This window comes from Pogoniulus pusillus, chromosome 30 (assembly GCF_015220805.1).
Source record: "Pogoniulus pusillus isolate bPogPus1 chromosome 30, bPogPus1.pri, whole genome shotgun sequence".
NCBI classification, from domain to species: domain Eukaryota; kingdom Metazoa; phylum Chordata; class Aves; order Piciformes; family Lybiidae; genus Pogoniulus; species Pogoniulus pusillus.
The window spans coordinates 6,939,642-6,961,525 of record NC_087293.1 but is presented as its reverse complement, the minus strand read 5'-3'; the positions used below and the strand labels follow the sequence as shown (position 1 = coordinate 6,961,525).

General features: G+C 42.1%; 1 protein-coding gene across 2 annotated transcripts; it reads left to right on the top strand.

Moving 5' to 3' along the window:
- Nucleotides 1–12,712: 12,712 nt before the first annotated feature.
- FZD10 (frizzled class receptor 10) lies at nt 12,713–17,462 on the top strand. 2 transcript variants are annotated; one of them, XM_064168531.1, is made up of 2 exons: nt 12,713–13,629; nt 14,265–17,462. In XM_064168531.1, the coding sequence occupies exon 2, from the start codon at nt 14,300–14,302 to the stop codon at nt 15,716–15,718; it is 1,419 nt and encodes a 472-aa protein (XP_064024601.1). In that variant the 5' UTR covers nt 12,713–13,629; nt 14,265–14,299; the 3' UTR covers nt 15,719–17,462. The 2 variants fall into 2 exon arrangements, with proteins under 2 accessions (XP_064024601.1, XP_064024600.1); XM_064168530.1 differs by having other exon boundaries at nt 12,713–17,462.
- Nucleotides 17,463–21,884: the final 4,422 nt, after the last annotated feature.

Genomic DNA, 21,884 nt, shown 5'->3' with positions numbered 1-21,884 from the left:
CTGGAACTCATCTGTAGCATGCAAGGGGAGCTGAAAGCTCTGCTCTTTTGGATCTCTCACTCACTCTTGAGGTGTGGTCTCACTATAGGCTCCAAAGTTGCATTTGAACGTGTCCTCTCCAGCTACAAAGTCCTGACTCCATGTCAGTCAGCAGCAGTTTTGATGTTGATTTCTGTGAAAGCAGGTCTGCCCTTTTTTTGTCTGAAGGCCAGCACCCGAGTTTCTCAGAAGGCTTTTACTCGTGGAGGCTCACAGTATATAGCTAAATACTTCCCTTAGGTTTGATCCTTTACTGTGCTTGGATAAAGCAAATATCAAATGCTACGAAATCAGAAATTTGGTATTTTACACTCACAGCCTATTCATTACATAAGGGGATAGTTAATGAAGCAGAAGGCAAAAAAAAATGAGGATCAGGTAGATTAGAATAAGTACCGTGGACTCATAATCATTGCAAGTGTGTGCTTTGCATTTGAGTGGTAGTTTGCCAGACAACGTAGTAGCATGGCATAATGGAGAAGATGACAACATCAAGATTGTTGTGACAACGTCTGATTGTTATTTGTGTGTCAAGTGGTAACCTAATCTTCTGTGCTAACACACATCAAAGAAACAAGAAATCAGGATTGCCAAAGAGAGGGCAGTTTTCTAATGGCCAGACTGTCATTCTCCCAATGCATGGACAAGCTGTCATTAGTTCTGTGTATAAAGCACACGTTCAGTGCAGCCCATTTACCTTCTCTTCACAACTTTTTCTCCAGTAATCTTCCATTAGTTTCATGTTCTTTATCTGTGTCCCTCCTGCAGTTGAAGGGTGTTGTGACACAGTGGCATTAAACCTATGTAAAGAAATGCAGTTTGGTTAATCTATGCTAAGTGAGACTCTACTTGAACGATAAGGCAGTGGCCAACTATTTTCAAAACACTGTCCCACCCTTTTTAAATGATATTTACCAGTTTAAAGCTGCAAACCACTTTAATGAGCAGGACATAATCAATCTCAGACTAACAAGAATTTACAAGTATCTACAAGTAGTTCACCCATACCAAAAGACCCTGTAGGCATTTCAGTGCCTGATACATGTGCACATAGGTATTTATTTACAAAACACATGTGGTTGTACATATGTTATGTGCACACACAGTATGATATTTAGGTAAACAGATAATTCACTTTGCTTTTTTACTGTTGATGTTATAGAATCATAGAATCAACCAGGTTGGAAGAGACCCCCAAGATCATCCAGTTCAAACTAGCACCCAACCCTATCTAGTCAACTAGACCATGGCACTAAGTGCCTCATTCAGTCCTTTCTTGAACACCCTCAGGGACAGCAACTCCACCATTTCCCTGGGCAGCCCATTCCAATGCCAAACACTCTTTCTGGGAAGAACTTCCTTCTAACATCCAGCCTAGACCTCCCCTGGCACAACTTGAGACTCTGTCTCCTTGTTCTATGATATAAATAGATGTGTCCAAGAACAGGCTTTCCATGGATAAAGGCTATGCAATTACTGTGCAATTGCAATTGCTATGAAATTCACTTATGGAGTTCAAGACAACCTCAAGAGGACTGACTAGCCTTGGGTGTAAAAGGATGTATTGTAAGAGTGGCTGATGTAGTGTGTATGGATACAGACACTGAAAGATATTTGTCTTACAAACACATACAAATGAACTAACACTTAGATCTGCATTAATGCATATGTATACCCCTTACTTTATGTATGCACACTCCTAGGCCCCCATTGGAGAGCATGCTGATTCCAGGAGCAACACTACCTAATGCTATGCACTGTGGCAGTGTTAAAAAACTCTAAATTTTGTTAGGGTTGATTTTTAAGAGGACTCAATTTCCTGATCCAGTTCCCAGCACGACCTCACAAACTGCTGTGTTAACAAAACTGGTGGAATGCACACCTAGGCTGGGAGCAGCAAGACGCAGCAGAGCTGCTCTGGAGGGGAGGTAGGTACTTGTGAAGTCAATATTGCTACTGGAAACAGCGTATCCTCAAACCACAGCCATGCAGATACACACACATACTTTAAAGTACAACCTTTTTTTTTGCATATAATAAGGGAATTCTGACAGCCTATTGGCACACCCACCAGGAACAAAGCTTAAACAGGCACTGTCAGTTGCCCCAGGGCATTACATAAGAATAAAAGATTGAAAGGTGTGCTGGTGGATGATTCATACACCTGAGGCTCAGACCAGGTGCTCTGCAATTAACTGCATTAACCTGCAGCTGGAGTGAGTTCAGAGTGAAGGTTACCTATTTGCAGTTCAGTTGGTTTAAAATCTGCACTGGGGATTATATTCAGTTATTTATATGGCTGGGGCTTTGTCAGGGTTTTTTTTTTTTTGGCCTTTTTTTGTGTGTGTCTGACTCTACTGAGAGTTAAAAAAGAAAAAAAAAAAGAGTGCTGTCTCTATGTTGAGCTCTAATAATATTTAATGCAGAGCATACAGGAATTCTAAACTTAGAGGGAGGATCCACAAAATGACATTTAAAGTTAGGATGATATTTGTTTTGAAATATCCACTGACTTGGGGTAGCTGGAGAGAGAGAGAGAGGGATGGCTTTGAGAAGCAGAATGCTTACAGGGATAACCCCTTTTCAGTTTTACAGAACATGGCAGGGCTTAAAAAATGTGCCTGCCTTAGCACATGGACAGACTACATGATCTCTCCTGAAATCTGCACAGGATCTTTTTACTCGCTGGGTTTCATTTCAGAATCCAGTGCAGTCATTAAAGAAAATAAAATCATGTTTGTTCTTTCATCTGGAGCACAGAGCAGTATCAATTTTTCATTCCCTCCTCCTTTGCATTCCCCCTTCCAAAAAAAAAAAAAAAAAAATATATATTTATATATATATGGAGGAATTCAACCTATAGTTCCCCTAAAAATTCTGATCTCCAACAGCTGCTTTGAATTGATTCTGTATATGTGGCTGCTAATGTGTGCAACATGTAACACTGGTGTGTGCTCTGGAACACAAGACTGCCCAACCCAGAATATTGCATGTACTGACCTTGCAATCCATCTAAAAATGTCGATTTGCATCTTCCCAAATGTCTGCAACTTCTGATCTGTCTCCCATGAAGCAACAGCATGCTCCAATGTCTGAGCACTTCCCTAACACCAAGCAGCAGATTCTTCTTTTAAAGGCAGGGGGGACAGAAATTTGACAATGGGCTTGTGTACATGGAGGCATCTTCCATCAATACTGTACCATTACACTTAAACCATACTGTTCTCTCTGCACCTCCCCATGTAGATACAAGGATTTCAGGCTGAGTGGGCCTTTTCTCCCACCTTACTAATCATTTCCTAGTAATAGTAAAACTAAAAAGGGGGAAAAGTATCTAAACATCCACAAGTGATACAGATACAACAGTTCCTCTAGTGTACTTTACACTAGTATAACTTCACTGGATGGGAGATTTTTATGCATCTTACTCTGTGCCATGCTGGCAGTTTGTGGATTTGAGACAGTCTGGTTCTCAGGCTAATAATGCTTTAACATTTCTGTCCAAGTCCTGCTTTGATATGGGAAATGCAGCCTTCTCAGGCTTTGTGTGGTGAACTGGGTTCCAGAAGAAAAGAAGAGATTGGATTTTGTGATGTGAGGATAGACTGTGGTTTAGACTGAGAGAATATGGGGCTTAGATGGCTGACAGACACTGTGGCCCAAAATACAGCTTAACAAAGTCTCTTGTCTCCTGCAGTCTGACATCCTGGATTAGAGACTCTGCCAACCAGCTACAGTTAGTTTGTAGTGTCATGAAATGAGAGAAGGGCTATACTACAAGCACATCAGCTGTGGCTTTTGGACAGAACCAATTTTTGTATGTGACCTCTATGCTTATTTTGTGAATTCCCACATGCCTGCCTTAACTACTGGATCAGTCTCTCTTACGCCTCTTGCCTGCGAGATACACAAATCATCTCCTTCTTTGGTGATCTGGAAATAATAAATAGCATTCCAAACAATGGTATTTACATTTCTCACTTTTCATGCTTGCTTGAGAGAATGTGTGATTGCCATCACACCCTTTAAATGCCAGATGGAGAAAGTCCAAGAGCAACATACAGCAGTGATTAAATCTACATCATCCATTCACCATACCTAAGAACATAAGACTGTGGAATGGATATGCAGGTCAGGCCAAATATACACCTAGCAGGATATGCTGTCTCTGACAGTATCCTATAGCAGATGCCCAGGGAAGTGTGTAAGAATGGGTACAACACAAAGCTGGGGTTGTTTAGTCTGGAGAAGGGGAGGCTCAGGGGTGACTTCATTGCTGTCTACAACTACCTGAAGGGAGGTTGTAGCCAGGTGGGGTTGATCTTTTCTCCCAGCCAACCAGCAACAGAACAAGGGGACACAGTCTCAAGTTATGCCAGAGGAGGTCTAGGCTGGATGTTAGGAGGAAGTTGTTGGCAGAGAGAGTGATTGGCATTGGAATGGGCTGCCCAGGGAGGTGGTGGCTCCCTCTCCAGAGATATTCCATACTTCCCTGGGTGTGTTCCTGTGTGATCTGCTTTGGCAGGGAGAGTTGGACTAGATGATCTTGGAGGTCTCTTCCAACCTAGCTGATTCTGTGATTCTATGATAAGAATGGGCCACAACAGCTATAGCTGTGAAGAATTATGTCATTGGCAAGACAATGACTGCTTCCGCTGAACTGCACTGATTGCTCTTCATGGAAGGAGTGACTGGCCATTGGAACAGGCTGCCCGGGGAGGTGGTGGAGTCGCCATCCCTGGAGGTGTTTAAAAGGAGGCTGGTTGAGGCACTTAGTGCCATGGTTTAGTTAATTAGAAGGGTTAGGTGATAGGTTGGACTTAAGAGGTCTTCTCCAACCTGGTTAATTCTGTGATTCTGTGGTGCACAGGTTTAGTGTGCTCAGACAGCTGCCCCTTTGCACTGATTCTTTTTAAGCAAGCTTAACCAAAATAGCTAATTTTTGTTCTATATGCTGAAGGTGATGGCACTGAGTTTGCAAGGCAGGGATAAGCAGTAGGAAATCAGGAGACACACCTGTACTCCACGGGTGCAGAAAGAACATGAATTCACTCCGTCTCTGCAGTAGATGGAGAAATTCTTGGCTGTCTGTAAAAAGCTGCTCCCTTATGTTGACGTTCGGTGACTTTCAGTACCACACTCTGCTGTCTTCACTCTGCTTCACAAGAGGTACACACTGGGCAGCACACTAACTGTCCAGCACTCCATTACTGTGCAGTTACCAAGGCACCATTGACAAGGTATCTACTGCTGCAAGAAGACATGATAAGACAATGCTATATGCACCACACACACACACACACCATATGTGCCTTTCAGATCTCCTTTTGGAGCATTGTCCAGCAAGTGACAGATGTTGGTAAACATCTGAGAAAGGAAAAGATTAATCTAGGAGAAGGGTTTGAATTTTAATGCTAGAATTTTCTTTCTTTCTCCTTTCAGCTTCTGGTGTGGCCTGTTTATTTTATATCACATTTTATCTTTCTTTAGATTGAATACAAACAGACTTACCTACAATACCACACAAGGATTTCAAAAGCATTAATCCACATTTGCACAGATCTCTATTACAGTCTGGTTTAAAAAGCTCTTGTGAAGAGAACTGAACTTGAGACAAGAAGGCAACTTATGCTAGGATTGTTTTCTACATGCTAAAGGGGCTGATCTAGCAGCCTATGTTTTATTACAGTGGTCTATATCAAGCACAAGAACATCAAGCACATTGCAGGCTTCCAACTTGATTTTTTCCCCAGTTTTATATATATAGGGACAGACATTTAGAGCAAAAAGTATGTTAGAGTAAAAACTTTCCAAAGAGATAATGTGGCAAATCAAAGAAAATCAGCCCAGTATTAGGATAGTAAATGCTTCTTACATGTCTTCTGAAAAATGATTTGAAAACCTTTATTCAGAACTTCAGAACAGGGTGTTACTGTGGCTGCCACCACCTGCGCTGTGAAGTGCACTACAATATAACACACAGTGCTATAAAGGAACTCTGCTGGATAAAAGAGACTGAGAGATCTTTACCATTTACTTAATGAACAAGTAAGAATCCTGGGATCCTCTGCAGCGGGCAAAGGAGGTGGCCTAGGCCTCTCTGGCTTACATAAGGAGGTGTTAAAAACAAGGATAAAGGGAGGACATGTCTGAAAGCTAATGCATTGCACAGGATCACAGAATCAGTCAGGGTTGGAAGGGACCACAAGGATCATCTGGTTCCAGCCACCCTGACATGGGCAGGAACACCCTACTCTAGATCAGGCTGGCCACAGCCTCATCCAGCCTGGCCTTAAACACCTCCAGGGATGGGGCCTCAACTACCTCCCTGGGCAACCCATTCCAGGCTCTCACCACTCTCATGCTCAACAACTTCCTCCTCACATCCACTCTGAACCTACCCATCTCCAGCTTTGCTCCATTCCCCCCAGTCCTGTCACTCCTTGACAGCCTAAGAAGTCCCTCCCCAGCTTTTCTGTAGCCCCCCTTCAGATAGTGGAAGGCCACCTGGGAGCCTCCTCTTCTGCAGACTGAACAGCCCCAACTCTTTCAGTCTGCCCTCATAGCAGAGCTGCTGCAGCCCTCTGAGCATCCTCGTGGTCCTTCTCTGGACACACTCCAGCATCTCCACATCCTTCTTGTAATGAGGGCTCCAGAACTGGATGAAGTATGCATCAGCTGTTGCAACACACTCAGGGGCTAAAGCTGGGCCAGAATGGCCCTTGCATTACTTTGTAAGTCACTTTCCAACTCTTCCAATATGCTGCTGTCCTTCCTCCAAGGCTTACTAACAATTTGACAGTTAGGTAAAAACTGGGCCAAGCATACATAAAGGTTTAAATGGAGACTTTAATTCATGCAAATAAAAATTACTTTAAGACAACAACAACAGGTTGAGCTGCTGGAACATGTCCAGAGAAGTGCAACAAAGCTGGTGAGGGGCCTGGAACACAAAATCTGTGAGGAGAGGCTGAGCTGCGGTTGTTTAGCCTGGAGAAGAGGAGGCTCAGGGCAGACCACATTGCTGTCTACAACTACCTGAAGGGAGGCTGTAGCCAGGTGGGGTTGGTCTTTTCTCCCAGGCAACCAGCAACAGAACAAGAGGACACAGTCTCAAGTTGTGCCAGGGGAGGTCTAGGCTGGATGTTAGGAGGAAGTTCTTCACAGAGAGAGTGATTGGCATTGGAATGGGCTGCCCAGGGAGGTGGTGGAGTCACTGTCCCTGGAGGTGTTCAAGAGGGGACTGGATGAGGCACTTAGTGCCATGGTCTGGTTGACTGGACAGGGCTGGGTGCTAGGTTGGACTGGATGATCTTGGAGGTCTCTTCCAACTTGATTGATTCTATAACAGTAGAAGCAGAGGTGGCGAAAAGACATGAGGGTTCACATAGGGAGGTGTGAAATTTCAGCCTATCTCCCAAACTACCAAATCATCTTAAGTGACAGTTTAGAGACTACTGATAAAATTGAGAACTTGTTGTCTTCCTCTTACATGGGACAAACATACAGGCATTATGAAGTGTGGCAGAGTAAAAGCACAAACTAGTTTTCTGGATTGAAAAAGACCAGAGAAATAATGCCAGAGTAATAACTATCTTTGGAAGATACCAGATAAAGAGAAGGGACTTGGCTATTGCACCCCAGTGCTCTGCTGCTGAGCAGCTGGCAACAGACAAAGCAATTTTCTAATGGAACAGGGATACTGCAAAAAGCATGTAAGAAAACCACAGAGTGTAGCTGTCACTGACTTTCAATTAGGAGGTTTTTCAAGTTTTTTAGGACAAACTTCTACATTGTTTATTTTATTTTATTATGATTTTAGCACATTTGAGACGCATGGAAGTCTGAAATTATGCTGGGTTTCAGATACTTTGTTTCTTTCTGGATAAGTGTCTTATTTGCATGATTTCTTTAACCTAGCCAGTTAAGGAAATACCAAAAGAATATGCAGTCCTGTTTGTTGCCTTCTCCCTACACAAGCTTGGTGATCTTTACAAAGGTTTAAACATCACAGATGTAGAAAGTGTCGTCAAAGTATCAAAAACTAAGAATTAATATAGTGGGAAAAAAGATTACTTAGGTAAAACAGGACACGAGTAGTGGACACAGAATGATACTTTATGGCATCTTTGAGACTCTCATGCCCTGGGGTTGAAAATGGAAAAGCTTCATGTCAAAGCACATGGGATCTCCAGCTCACTCTTCCTTGCCCTGGTAGCCTCTCATCAATCTCATTCCCTTTCCTAATTGCATATTCTAAATCTTCACTTGTGGCCTGCCCTCAGTCTGTTCTGAATATTACAGGATGGGTACGGAAGCTGGGATACAAATACTTCAGCACTTATAGACAGTGGGAAATGATCTTTCACATCAACGCCCACAGGCCATTTCTTCCACCACTGAAACAAGCAGTGAACTAGCATGAACAGGAAAAAAACCCTGAGTCCCCCAAAACATTGAATCCTCACACATGCCCTATAGCTACTTGACTCTTTTTTTAAGCACCTAGTATGTCTGTCCTGGAACTTTAACAAGCAAGCCTAATTTCACAACAATTCCCATCAAGCCTATGCCTTTATGAGCCCAAATTTGGCTGAAAGATATGCAAACAATGCATGCAAAAAGAACTGGGAAGGAAGTTTATCAAATGGTGTGCATAAGAAGTATGTGTGTGCATTTTCTTTTTTGCTAGTCCAGCCCTTCCTTGGTGTTAGCCTTAAAAGAACTTTCTGCTGTGGCTTGTGCTTTAAAACTATATCCCTGTGATATCAGGGTGTAAATGAAAAAGAGAATTCTACTTTTCTGTAATTTTAGAATTATCTGGCATATTTCTGACCAGGAATCTTTTTTATTCTGCTTTGACGTTGGTATTACTTGTTGTTTTTGTCCCTGGGAGGAGAAAAATACTGTATCTTTAAATTAGGAGTAGCTGAATAATGAATCTTGGGCAGTGAAAAGGCTAATGTGCTGTGGAAGAGAAGGAGTTTAATCTAATTTAGTTGGAGGGTGTCTGTCTGTGGTGTTGTTTTCTGGACTGTGGGAATAGAGGAGGGAAGCTGCCCTAGTGAATGGTTCCTCCTGAGCCAGAATCAGTGGGGAGTCCCTTAGATGCCACTGATCCGAAGCCAGGCCATGAAAAGGGGATTAAAGAAATGTTCTGATTTGCAATTCACACTAATGCACCCCGTCGAACCTTTGGTAATATTTCAAACCACATTTCAAGGGAAGTGCCCTTAAAATAGCCAGCTAAATTGTATTAGAGCAATACTATACAACGCACTCATCCATTTATGATTTGTTTTTGTTTTTAATTCTTTTAGCTGCTGGAGGTGGTAGCTTTCTAAGGGCAATTAAAACTTCTGTGCATTGTGAATATCCGCACTTGCCTGGGAATATTTCTCAGCGTGCCTGTCCTATTAGGCAGACGTGTTTATTTAAATATGGGAGGAAAACTGCTACAAAGATGCTCTGGCCAGCAAAAAAATAAGCCCATTGGGCTTAAAAGGCAAACATTTATTTTTTTTTTCTCTCTGCATGCTATTTAATTTTACAAATAGAAATTTAGCAGTAAAGGCAGGCTTCTAAAATTGCTAAAATAGTTCTCAGCTTTCTCCTCTTTTTTCTTAATGGATGATCTTTTTCTCCCATAGTTGCTGTTTTTTGCATTTCCAACATTGTCTTTAAACACGTGTTAGAATTTGTAACCAGGATGAAACATGCATCAGATGCAAGCGATGAAATGCAGTCTGAATGAATGCATACAAATATAGATGGGGATGGGATTATTGAACAAATATTGATGGGGATGGGATTATTGAATTTCTAGTGCAATAAACAGCTGGCCAAAAAAAATATTACATCTGGAAAACAACTCTAGCTACAGACTTTTGAAACATCAGATTGTCAGTATCAGTCCCTGTTCTGTCAAAACACACTACTGTTAATCATAAGGACTTTTAGGCTATTTGAGTGACGATCTTTAATGTATTAATTAACTCTTCAGCTCCCCGAGCCTATCATCTCATTTCTCTTTGCTGCTGGAGTGTCAGGACATTTTATCTCAAATGGATTATTTGAGTTTTCTTTAATCCCATTTCAGAAAACCTTGCCTCACACTGTAATTTCCATTGACTTGAACATACATAGAATTGATGCAACTTTGATTTTCACCATTACCCATATCAAAGTATTTTATTACAGTCACCGCAGTAGATTACACAGCATTAAACTTTGCCATCGCAGGGATGAGGGGTGCTGGTGTCTTTTTTTTCTTGTTTGTGGTTTGCTTCACCTACAAAATATTTAGTTATGGTTTGAATTATGACATGTCTTATTAAATATTCAGGGGGTTTCATCTTTTGCTTATGGGACAGAAGAAGAGCTGGACTTAAGATAGAGATGATTCCACTGCACATTTTTTGGGAGTTGGGGAGACAGATAACTAGAGGGGGAAATGTATCTTTCCTGTGAGTTGGCACATTATTTGAAATCATGTTTAATTATAAAGTTTCATTAAAAATCTTTTGCTTAAAATTTTAGAAGCCTAATAAGATTTCCATTAATTTAAACATATCACTATTCCCACAACGGCCCAAATGCTTTCTTTTTCCTCTTTCATCCATGGTTAAATATGTAAATAAAATGTCTAAAGTCATTCTTCAAAGAAGACAAAAGAAAAAAGAGCTGAGGGAAAAGACAGCCATAAAATTCCTCCCAATTCTCCATAACATTTGCCAGAGGGGGGCCAACTACTAGCCAGGGCCTAGCAGCAGGGGTGCCTGGCTGCTCCATAGAATCACACATCTCAAATCCCACACACAGGAGAAAAAAAAATAAAATAAAATATCTTTTCAGCTAGAGCCATCAAAAGACTCTTTTCATTTATTAGTTACAGAGGTATCTTCCAGTTGCTGATTTCTCAGCGCTCTCATTTTTCTATAATAATGTTCTATTTGTTAGTTTCACTGACTCAAGCTCCTTGAATGGGAGATAGCCCTCGATAGCTCTTTAAAAATAGAGAAAGTAAAAGAAATGATCTGAAGTGGGATGCACTGGCTAACATAGTGGCTAGAAAAACAAGGCTGATTTAAATTGGCACATAAAAGATCAATTAAGAGAGACACAGCTACCAAGGTTGGGGGTTCCCCTCCCCTTTCTCTCTTTCTTTTTGCCTTTTAGGAGTAAAAGGTTGCTCTCAGTGCTATAGAAGAAAACAGGCCATGTATTATTTCTTGCATTGTTTTCTATCTAACTGTAATGTGAATGCTGCTATAACAACATGCTTTGCAAAAATACTTGTTGGGGGGAAAAAAAAGGCATGAAGCAAGCTCCCAAACAATCAAGTTGGCAAAACAAATATTGAATACTTTTATCTTAGGCATTATTTAAATTATTATTATCATTTGGATGCTACTTTTTAAAGTAGAATTTGCTTGTCCATCGTAAAAGCTTTCCCTACACTTTCCTGCTACCCCCCACTGAGCTCTCTAGAAGAGGAATCAGGATGCATACAAATACTAAGAAAACAGGCTTAGATTAATGAAGAATGGAAATGCCCCAACACACACTCTCACACACATACAGACACACTAAAATAAATAAAGCAGGTTTTGCACATAGCACTGCCTGCTTTTGTAACACTCCCTAAGGAATCTAAAGGTGCCCAAGGAAAGGTCAGCCCCCTAAGACCAATACTCTAAGTTTAATCTCCCTGATCCACTGAAAAGCCAATACTGTTTAAAAACATTTTTATGATGGCTTTTTACTTCTAGGCAAAACCTATCAACATCTTCAGGGTTTTCAAAGACAAACATTAGCCCTGGTTTGTTGTCCCTGCTTGGATCCATTTCACCCTTATCACAATTGAGGAAGCCAACAGTTTCCTTTCTAGAGCCTGGTGGGGTATTAAGTCTGACCCTGCGGGATTTGGTAGTTTCCAGGAGAATCCGTGTTCATTTCGATAAGAAACAGGCACTAATGGAGAGGAGCTCGGTTTGTGTGGGTGAGCACGAAAAAGGAGAAAGAAAGATTTTCCTTCTTCATTAATATGTTCGCTAAAACTAAGCTCAAAGGACAGAGGGAAGAAGAAAAAAAAAAGGAGGGGGGGGAAGTAGAGTTAATCTTTTGACTTCTGATCACAGTGCTCCTCTTCAGTTTGCAGACCTGTGTATTGTAGCTTGGCTTGGGATTTAACTTCTTCCTTCTCACTCTGACAGACCAAGACCAAAATCAATCAGAAAGCTTAATTTAAAAAGTAAACACAACTCACTTTAGAGTGATCTTCATCTCCAAAATCTGCAAGTATTTTTTATATAGTGGATGAAGTAACTTTCCCAGGGTATGGCTTTAGTATTCTTAGGGTTTTTTATTTAAGGAAAAGTGGGGGGAGGGGAGAAGAAGAGAGAGGAAAAAAACTATTTTTTCAAGTAATGCCATACCGTGATTAAAACCATGATCAAGTACTTTTTTAGCAATCCTGCCTGTCCTGTTCATTTAGGTATTCGAGACAAAGCACGACATTTGAAAACAGCTGAGATTCCAGACTGAAAGCAACTCTGTTTTATGACCCTGGCAGCGAAGAGTTTATAGCGCTCGCCATAAAATGCGTCCTCCTCCCCACATCCTCCCTACTAAAGCATCGCCCACCCCCCCACCCCCCCTCCAATAAAGGCAGGCAGAGGAACCACCTTCATCCCTCTGATCAGGAGCCACGGAGTCTGAGGCACTCGCTCTCCCTGCTTCCTACCTGGCTGAGGGAGGGTAGGCTGACGCCTTCTAGAGAACAGAGCTTGTTAAACTTTCAAGGGAGGGCAACGGGAGGGAAAGGAGCAAGGAAGGAAAGACAAGGAGGAGAGAGAAACAAATGGGGCTTTTTCTAATCTGTGCTGATCAAGGAAAACCTGTAGGGGTCCTTAAGGAGGTTTCAAGGCGTTCCGAGTGATTGGAAAGTAATCACCGTGTCAGCTTCACCTTTCTCATGCAAAGTGGATGTCGTATGCGAGGCGGATCCTGCACAGGTTTTGTTGTTTCGGTTTTTTTTATTTTATCCTTGGACTCAACCGCCCCCTAAAAACCCCAGCTGCTCCCTGCAGCCCCGGGAGTGTCTGCTGAGGCGGGGGCGGCGGAGCGGGCACAGCCCCCGTGCACACGAGCCAGCCCCGCTCCGCGGAGCGCACACAGACCATCTACTGCAGACCCAGAGCACAGCCAGGCGAGAAGGGGAGTGGGGCAGAGATTGTTTCCCACCCCCCTCTTCAGTAGCTTAGATATTTCCTCCTCCTCCTTTATTCTGCACTCGGATAAACCAATCTCCACCTCTCGGCAAGAAAGTACGGAACTGCGACCCGTTTTAGGGAGAGGAGAATCCCTGGCGAAAGCCGCTGCAGCAAAAAGCCGCCTGGGACATGTGCAAGTTGAAGAGGTGATCGCCCGGATCTTCACAGCCCCTAAGTATCCCGGCGCCGCTCTGCCTGTGCTCCGGGGAGGCAGCAGCGGGAAGGAGGAAGAGAAGGAGGAGGAACGGTGGTGGAAAGACGGATCGCAGAAGTGGAAGCCCGGGGAAAAGAAAAGTTGCCGGGCTCCCCGCAGTAAGTTGTGCGCATCTGCGGACAGGGGGTACTTTCTCTTTCGCCGGCCGTTTGCGGCGCTGCTCGCACACCCGCCCCCCAGCGCGCCCGGTGGGGCCAGTGCGGAGCGGCGCGGCCCGGGCTATGCTGAGCCCTGCACCACCAGCCCCCGCCGCCCGGCTCTCTCCCCAGCATCGGGGGCGATGCTGGCCCTGGCAGGAGACGTGCGGCCGCTGAAGTGACTCCCGCCGCTCCCCTCCCCGCACGGCCCCGGCGGGAGGCGGGCAGGGAGGGAGGGAAGGGGGGAGCCGCGCTCCGGCCGCACGCCTGGGGCTGCCTGCGCCGCTACGGCCGCCGCGATGGGGCCGACGGTGAGGAACTTGGTCAGCAGTCTGCTGGTGCTCTGCTGGCTGACCTGCTCCTGCAGCGGGATAAGCTCCATAGACGTTGACCGGCCCGGTGACGGGAGGTGCCAGCCGATAGAAATCCCCATGTGCAAGGATATAGGGTACAACATGACGAGGATGCCGAACCTCATGGGACATGAGAACCAAAGGGAAGCTGCCATTCAGCTGCATGAGTTTGCCCCCTTGGTGGAGTATGGGTGCCACAGCCATCTGAAATTTTTCCTTTGCTCCCTCTATGCTCCGATGTGCACAGAGCAGGTTTCTACGCCGATCCCAGCCTGCAGGGTTATGTGTGAGCAGGCCAGGCTGAAGTGCTCTCCTATTATGGAACAGTTCAATTTTAAATGGCCAGACTCCTTAGACTGCAGCAAACTGCCCAACAAGAACGACCCCAATTACCTGTGCATGGAAGCCCCCAACAATGGATCAGATGAGCCGCCCAGAGGATCCAGCATGCTGCCACCCATGTTTCGTCCACAGCGGCCCAGCGGTGGCCACGATCTGCAGCAACATAAGGACAGCCTCAGCAGAGCCTCCTGTGAAAATCCTGGCAAGTTCCACCATGTGGAAAAGAGTGCTTCCTGCGCACCGCTCTGCACTCCAGGGGTTGATGTTTACTGGAGCAAGGATGACAAACAGTTTGCTGTCATTTGGATTGCCATCTGGTCCATTCTGTGCTTCTTCTCCAGTGCGTTTACTGTACTCACATTTCTGATAGATCCTCAGCGTTTCAAATACCCCGAGAGGCCCATTATCTTCCTCTCAATGTGCTACTGTGTCTACTCAGTGGGGTACATTATTCGCCTCTTTTCAGGTGCTGAAAGTATTGCCTGTGATAGGGACAGCGGCCAACTCTATGTCATCCAGGAAGGACTGGAGAGTACTGGCTGCACCATTGTGTTCTTGGTCCTGTATTACTTTGGTATGGCAAGTTCCTTGTGGTGGGTGATCTTGACTTTAACTTGGTTTCTAGCAGCTGGGAAAAAATGGGGGCACGAAGCAATTGAAGCAAACAGTAGCTACTTCCATTTGGCAGCATGGGCTATTCCAGCTGTGAAGACCATAATGATCCTAGTTATGAGAAGGGTGGCTGGAGATGAGCTGACAGGGTTGTGCTATGTTGGAAGCATGGATGTGAATGCCTTGACAGGGTTTGTACTCATTCCTTTGGCTTGTTACCTAATCATTGGCACTTCTTTTATTCTATCTGGGTTTGTGGCCCTTTTCCATATCAGGAGGGTAATGAAAACAGGTGGAGAAAATACTGACAAGTTGGAGAAACTTATGGTCAGGATCGGTGTCTTCTCAGTCTTGTATACAGTGCCTGCGACTTGTGTGATAGCTTGCTACTTTTATGAAAGACTTAATATGGATTACTGGAAAATAGTGGCTACTCAACAGAAATGCAAGATGAACAATCAGACAAAAAATTTAGACTGCATGATGAATAACTCTATTCCAGCAGTAGAAATCTTTATGGTCAAAATTTTTATGTTGTTAGTTGTGGGCATTACTAGTGGGATGTGGATCTGGACTTCCAAGACTCTTCAGTCCTGGCAAAATGTTTGTAGTCGAAGATTAAAGAAGAGAAGTAGGAGAAAACCTGCAAGCGTTATTACTAGTGGAATCTACAAGAAACCTCAGCATCCACAGAAAACTCACCTTGCAAAATACGAATCGACACTGCAGCCACCCACTTGTGTATGACCAGGCTTTAGAAAAGACTTTGGCCCTACAAACTTAAAAATGCCCACGGTAGCAGTCGTAAGTTAGAAAATAAATGGTGCTTTTTTTCTTTGTCAGAACAGCTTTTTAATGTCACAAGGCAAAAAAGAAAAATGCTGAATTCGGGACCTGGTGAAAAGCTGAAGGTAAATGTACTTATGGAAAGGTTTTCAGTGAAAGAAATGTTGTGAATTAAAACGCTCCCTTCTGTTACTAATTTGTAGGTAGGTTCTTCATCCAGCTCTCAGCTTTATTGAAAAAACAAACAAACAGACCCCCACACCTTATTTAACTTTTTTTCCTGTAGCTGAGCTGGGTTTCCTACAGGTTTCTGAGTAACAAGGTATAGTCAAGTTGTATGGAGCAATGATTTGATTGTGAAAGTGCCCAAGTGAGCATTGTCTCTTCAGGAAAGTAAGGTCCCGAGGAGTCCTGTCCTCAGTTTCTGTGCTGTGACAGCCGCTGCAGACTGGCTTGAAAATAAAAAGAGAGAAATCCCTTACAACTCATCTCAGTCTAGTGGGTTTGGAGTGCCTAAAAATAGGTTCAATCTATAATGCTCACCAATATTCTTTTCACTAAAAGAAACTTCCTGCACCAGACACAAACTTTGTGAATAAGAATAATGTGCAATACATTTTTTTCCTTACCATGACATGAAAAGAGAAACAAGTATTTTGCTGTACATAAAGACAACAAAAGAAATCTCTTAACAAAAGAACTAAGAGGTCTAGTCCTCAGAAACCCTTTAGTGTTACATTTTGTGGCTTTTTAATGGAAATCAAGCCAATGTTATACACGTTTGGACTGATTTGTGCAAAAAAAAAAAAAGGGGGGGTGGGGGGGAATCAATTCAAAGAGACCCCAAAGGGCTTATTGACTCTTTCTATTGTTAAACAAATTCTCACTATGAATAGATCAAGAAGCACTAGATTCTGCAAAGGGAAGCTTTGTATGGAGTGATGCTCTTTACTGTGCTGGGGGTGCACAGTTTTCTGCTGTATATATTTGTAATATACAATTATTTTTCATGCTCCACTATTTTATTAAAAATAAAATATGTTCTTTAGTTTGATAATTTTGTGTGTTCTAAACTTTCTCTGACGTGCTTCGTGGTTAATAAACTTGTCTTTTTTTTTCCCTCGATTATTTGCTAAAAGCACCTTTTGAATATAACAGTTGTTCTATTCCTCCAACTGTAAGCAGACAGAACAATAATTTACTCCAAAGAAATTGCAAGTTGGAATGAAATAAACGCGGTGAAGTTTCCATTTCCTGTGATCCTCTGCAACTGAGAAAACTGAATGGGAAGAAGCTTTAGTGATGTAAAAAAGCTGCAGTGATGTAGAGTAGTACCATGTTTACAAAGCACCGAGATTACAACAATGATCCGTGGTTAACACCCCTTTAAAATTTGCATAGGGTACGTTCAGCATGTTAAAGATCGCCGGCTGCTTCAGCACAGTTTGAATACAATTCAGTCTCTACTCTTCAGGGATTTATCCCTCCCCGCCACCTTCTATTACTACTGAAAGTATCACTGTTGTTTGGGAGAAAAAAGATTTTGAGAGAAAAAGATAGAGAGAGTAGAGGGGAAATGTAAATACAGAACTTGAACACTAGGAAAATGATCTGATACATTTTAAATACATCTTCAGAAAGTTTGTCGTGGAGCATGGGTATGTATGAATTTGAAGTTTTCCAGGCACTTAACTAACAGGCTGTATGATTACCTGGTGAGATAGTAATGTAACCTCACTTTCTCATACAGGCTGTTCCAGAAAACCTCTTATCGGGTATCTATCATAGAAAGTAGAGAGGTCTTAATGGGTTATGGTAGAGTGAGGATCCCTGTGACAGCCGCTATGTGGCTGGAAACTTTATAATAGCAAGGTTTTTTTTAGTGGACTGGTTTTTCAGTTTCTCTCTGCAGTGTGACAGATCAGTTTTTGTCTTGTAGCCTTTTAAAATGTTTACAGTGACTTAGGAACTGGAATGACAATAATTACATTGTGGGATAGTTTAATAATAATTGTGTCCAAAAATGCACATATGCAAAGCAGCTTTCAATACAAACTTTATCTTTTGGAGGAAGAGGAAGTTTGGTTTTCCTCCTTTGTGTCTACGTGTCACTGTTTGATACCCAGCTTTTAGATGTCCTGGAAGTTAATCCTGTCAGAGCACACCCTGCTGGAGCCGAAGTAGGGCGCTGCACTAAACAAACCCTCTTCTGAATCTGCTGAATTAATGCTTTTGCATCTGCGTATGTTCTAGCTAAGGTCAATGGTATTAGATGCTAGGAAAGACAAAGTTTTAAAGTAACCTGTGTACTGCAAATTGCCACAGGGATCCTTCAGATACGTGTGCTGTTCTGATGGGTGTCACCTTGCCGGCAGCGTATCCGCTTCACACGAATTCCATATCTGACGTCAAAGTTTGTGCTGGTTTTACTAGTGGCAGCTTTGTTTTGAGAATGGTTTCAGGCTGCACCCTAAAATATGTTAGTCACTGAAATAAACATCTCACTATTTTTGTAGACTATCGAAAATTATTTGTTGATGGCTACAGCCAGCTACTAGCATTCTGGAAGAGACAACAAAATGAAGTTAGACGTTCAGCAGTGGCTGAATTCCTGCTGCCATTCTGAGTTTAATCAGTTGTCAGCTTAGGCCCTTCATTGTCCCCAGGGCAGAGCTGCAAGTTCCTCTATGAAAATGCCAAATATGCTTAGCTAGGTACATCATGTTACAAATAGATTCTTGATAAACCATAACCTAGGTGTTTAGATTTTGTTCTAGCTCTGAGGTTATGCAGGTTTTTTGTTGTTTATTTTTACTGGTGAGCAAACTAGATTCTTCAAGTATATTATGATATGTACATCAGGACTAATGTACTGCAGTTGCAGCAGAGTGTAATGTTTGTCTTTAGGGACAACTTGAGAATTCATTATTTCAGAAATTGTACTTCTTAACTGCTCCATAACTCCTAACAGTCTTAACAGTTTCATATTGAAGTTACTATTTAAGGAATTGGAAGTCTACAACTGTTAAGGGAAAGTGATATACTTACCATCATCTCATTTCAGTGATTTAACATAGCATTATAAATAATTTAACAGATCATTTTCTTTTTGTCTTAGAAGGCTGCATGTTAGTTAAGTAATAATACTAATAATAACCCCCCAAAAAAGTCTAAGGAAATATCACCAAAATATTCTCTATTAAACTTCTTTCTTTTTTCCCCCAGTAATTTTATATTTTAGTTAAACCATGCTTGTATTTTTATTGGTTGAATTTTATAGATCTTTTCTCTGTGGAGACTCTCAGGACCCATGGGGTATTTGCTTATCAGCAGACTTAGAATAGAATCTCTATGTGGATATATTAACAATTTCAGTCTCTCCGTAGCAAACTTTTTGAGGAAGGAACACAAGTCCAGAATGTCCTTCTGGAAAGATATTTTATCACAGTCCAGTGGCATTTATCAGATAAAAATGTATAGTAAAAAAAAAAATCCTTCTATTGGTGTGTGCATATTCTGTAAATAGAGAATCAGATGTTTGGCATAGGCTTCTGTAGGAGTGACCTGTTCTCTCCTGTCAGAGCTGTAGATTACTGATGAGGGTAGAGATTGTCGCAAACTGTGTAGGTTATGATGATGCAGGTTATGTTGCAGCATTCAGGTAGAGATTCATAGGTAGGGACAGGTAGAAGAAAGGCAGACAGTTCCTTTTCATTGGTAGGGACAGGTAGAAGAAAGGCAGACAGTTCCTTTTTTGGCAAGACTGGCTTGGTAGAGTACTTTGTTCACTCTAGAGTCAAGAGTCTGAGATCAGCAGGGAAAACAAGATTCAGAAACAAAGACCTCAAAGTTCTGATTACAATAATCTGAGTCTTGTTTCTCAATGAAGTGCTGGTGCTTCTTAGAAACAAAATTAAGCTCAGTAGTTTTAAGGTTTAGTTTTAGTTGTGATGTATTAGGACACTTTGAACAGTGCAGTGCAAAGACCATAGCTGAAAGGATGTGAGGAGCTCGGTTAAAGAATGTTCAGATCTCTTATCAGATTTTTCCCGAAGTAGCATTTCATATGTATATTATTATGAAGCCATTATTCACATATGGCTGTCATCCCATGGCTTCAAACTGTACGAAAAGCCCAGTAACAACAACGTCTGTAACGTACACCCTTCTTATTCTAACACTTAAAATCCATGGCTTCAAGGGGATAGTTCTGTAATGACGGGATATTATGTGCTCAGGTGGTCTTTTGATGACAGGTGGTCTCCAACAACAGATGGCCTCAAAGGAGGAACTTCAGTGCATTTTAGTTTAAAACATTTACACATTTCTTAAAAAGAAAAAAAAATGAAATGTTATCCTTGTGTAATGTTCTTAAGTATTTTAGACAGAGTAGCCAAGTTATTAACACTGACAGATGATAAATCAGGGCATCCTTTAAAAGGTGGGTGATGGTGATTATGTGGTCTTGGAGCTTGCTTTGATCAGAAGTGACAGGCCTGTAAGGTCTGTGCCACTCAATCCCCCCTGAAGGGAGATCAGCACCTGTTTGCACTTTGAGGCTCCTCTACCTCCCACTGCCTTCCAGCACTATTTCATCTTTTTTAACGCACTTGATGTTGATTGGCTTTAAGCAAAGTCATTATTCATTTACAAAACACTCCTTGATGGAGCTTACTCAAAACTGTATTGGAGTAGCAGTGTTTGTGCTGGTTACAGTTAAAGTTGTATCAACATTTCCATTACAAAACCTTTATTTTCAGTGAGCTACAAGTTCAAATCAGCCTGGGTGCTAATACTAACCTGGTTTCTTTTTTATTTCAAAACAATAGTATATATAGCCCATGAATCTGTTCAGCTTGGACTTTCTGGATCTTTACATGTTTATGCAGAAGAGACACACCAGTTTTGTGAAACAGACAGGTCAGATTTTAGCTTAATAAATACTGTTCCAAATAGCTCTGTCTTACTTGTGGAATCTAATGAGTATTTATAGAAAATAGCACAAAATAAGGCTTTGACCTCACCAAGGGCCAAATGACAAACCACAGAAATCAAGAGCCAAATGACAAAGCACAGAAATGAGTTCCCACTGGTTATCTAATGTTAGATTTGCAGGACATGTTAGGGACTTGCCAATCTAGGTGGAAATCCACGCTGCAGTCGGTGGTATCTTGTTAGTTAATTCTGGTCTGGCTGAAACCAGATGTGGTTCGTGTCTGTCTGCTTTGAGAGCCCAATTCTGCTTTTCCTGTAATAGCAAAGTTAAAGCTTTGGGAGTTACACATCAAAGGCAGGACTGAGTGAGTATTGTGTATATTTGGAAGGCATTGTTTAAAAAGGAATTCCTTCAATTTGTTGTCACTAGTTTCTTCCTTCTATTCTTCAAAATCTCCGCATAGATCTGCTCCACTGAAATCAATGGGTGGCCAAATAACTTCAGTGTATGCTTTGAATCAAGCTTCCTATGTCAGGGAAAGCATGTGCTACAGGAAAAGTCATTATTAGTTTTTCTTTTTCTTCACATTAGAACATGTTTTGAAAGTCACCATGACATAAATTCATGATATGAGGAAAAAAAACCCAACCAAACAAAGCAGTGAAATTATTTCAGTTCTGTTTTCAAAATGTGCTACTGTGTTAGAACGAACACAGTAAATGATGTAGCAAAGCCAAGTGTCATTTCAAAATGAAATGGGAAAAAAAGTAGTGGATGTTGCTAATGTTGGAAGAGAGTCATAGATTTTTTTAAGTTTAATTAGGCTTTTGGAGAAGACTGCACTTAGATTTCTTGCAGAATGCTCAATATTAATGAATCAGTATTTCCTGCTGGCAAGATTCTCTGTCAAAAGTTCTTCAGTTAATTTACATCTTTGCTCGCGAGTCTTACCTTTTCCAAAGGGCTGAGACCTATAGTATCTATGGGAGCTAACGATGAGCAGCAACATTTTGAGGTGAGACCACAATGTGCTCCTTGTTTCCTCCTTTCTTCACTGATCAGCACTTCTGTTCCCCTTCCCCTCTCTTCCACTGCTGATCAGTCTTTCATCATCTGCATGTGACTTGCTTCTCTAACCCTCCTCTCAAGTGATCCCATCCTTTTAGTCTCTAATCTGCCCACACACAGCTT

Excerpts from the sequence above, each read along its gene's own strand:
- FZD10 (XM_064168530.1), top strand. The coding sequence starts at position 13,964 with ATGGGGCCGACGGTGAGGAACTTGGTCAGCAGTCTGCTGGTGCTCTGC.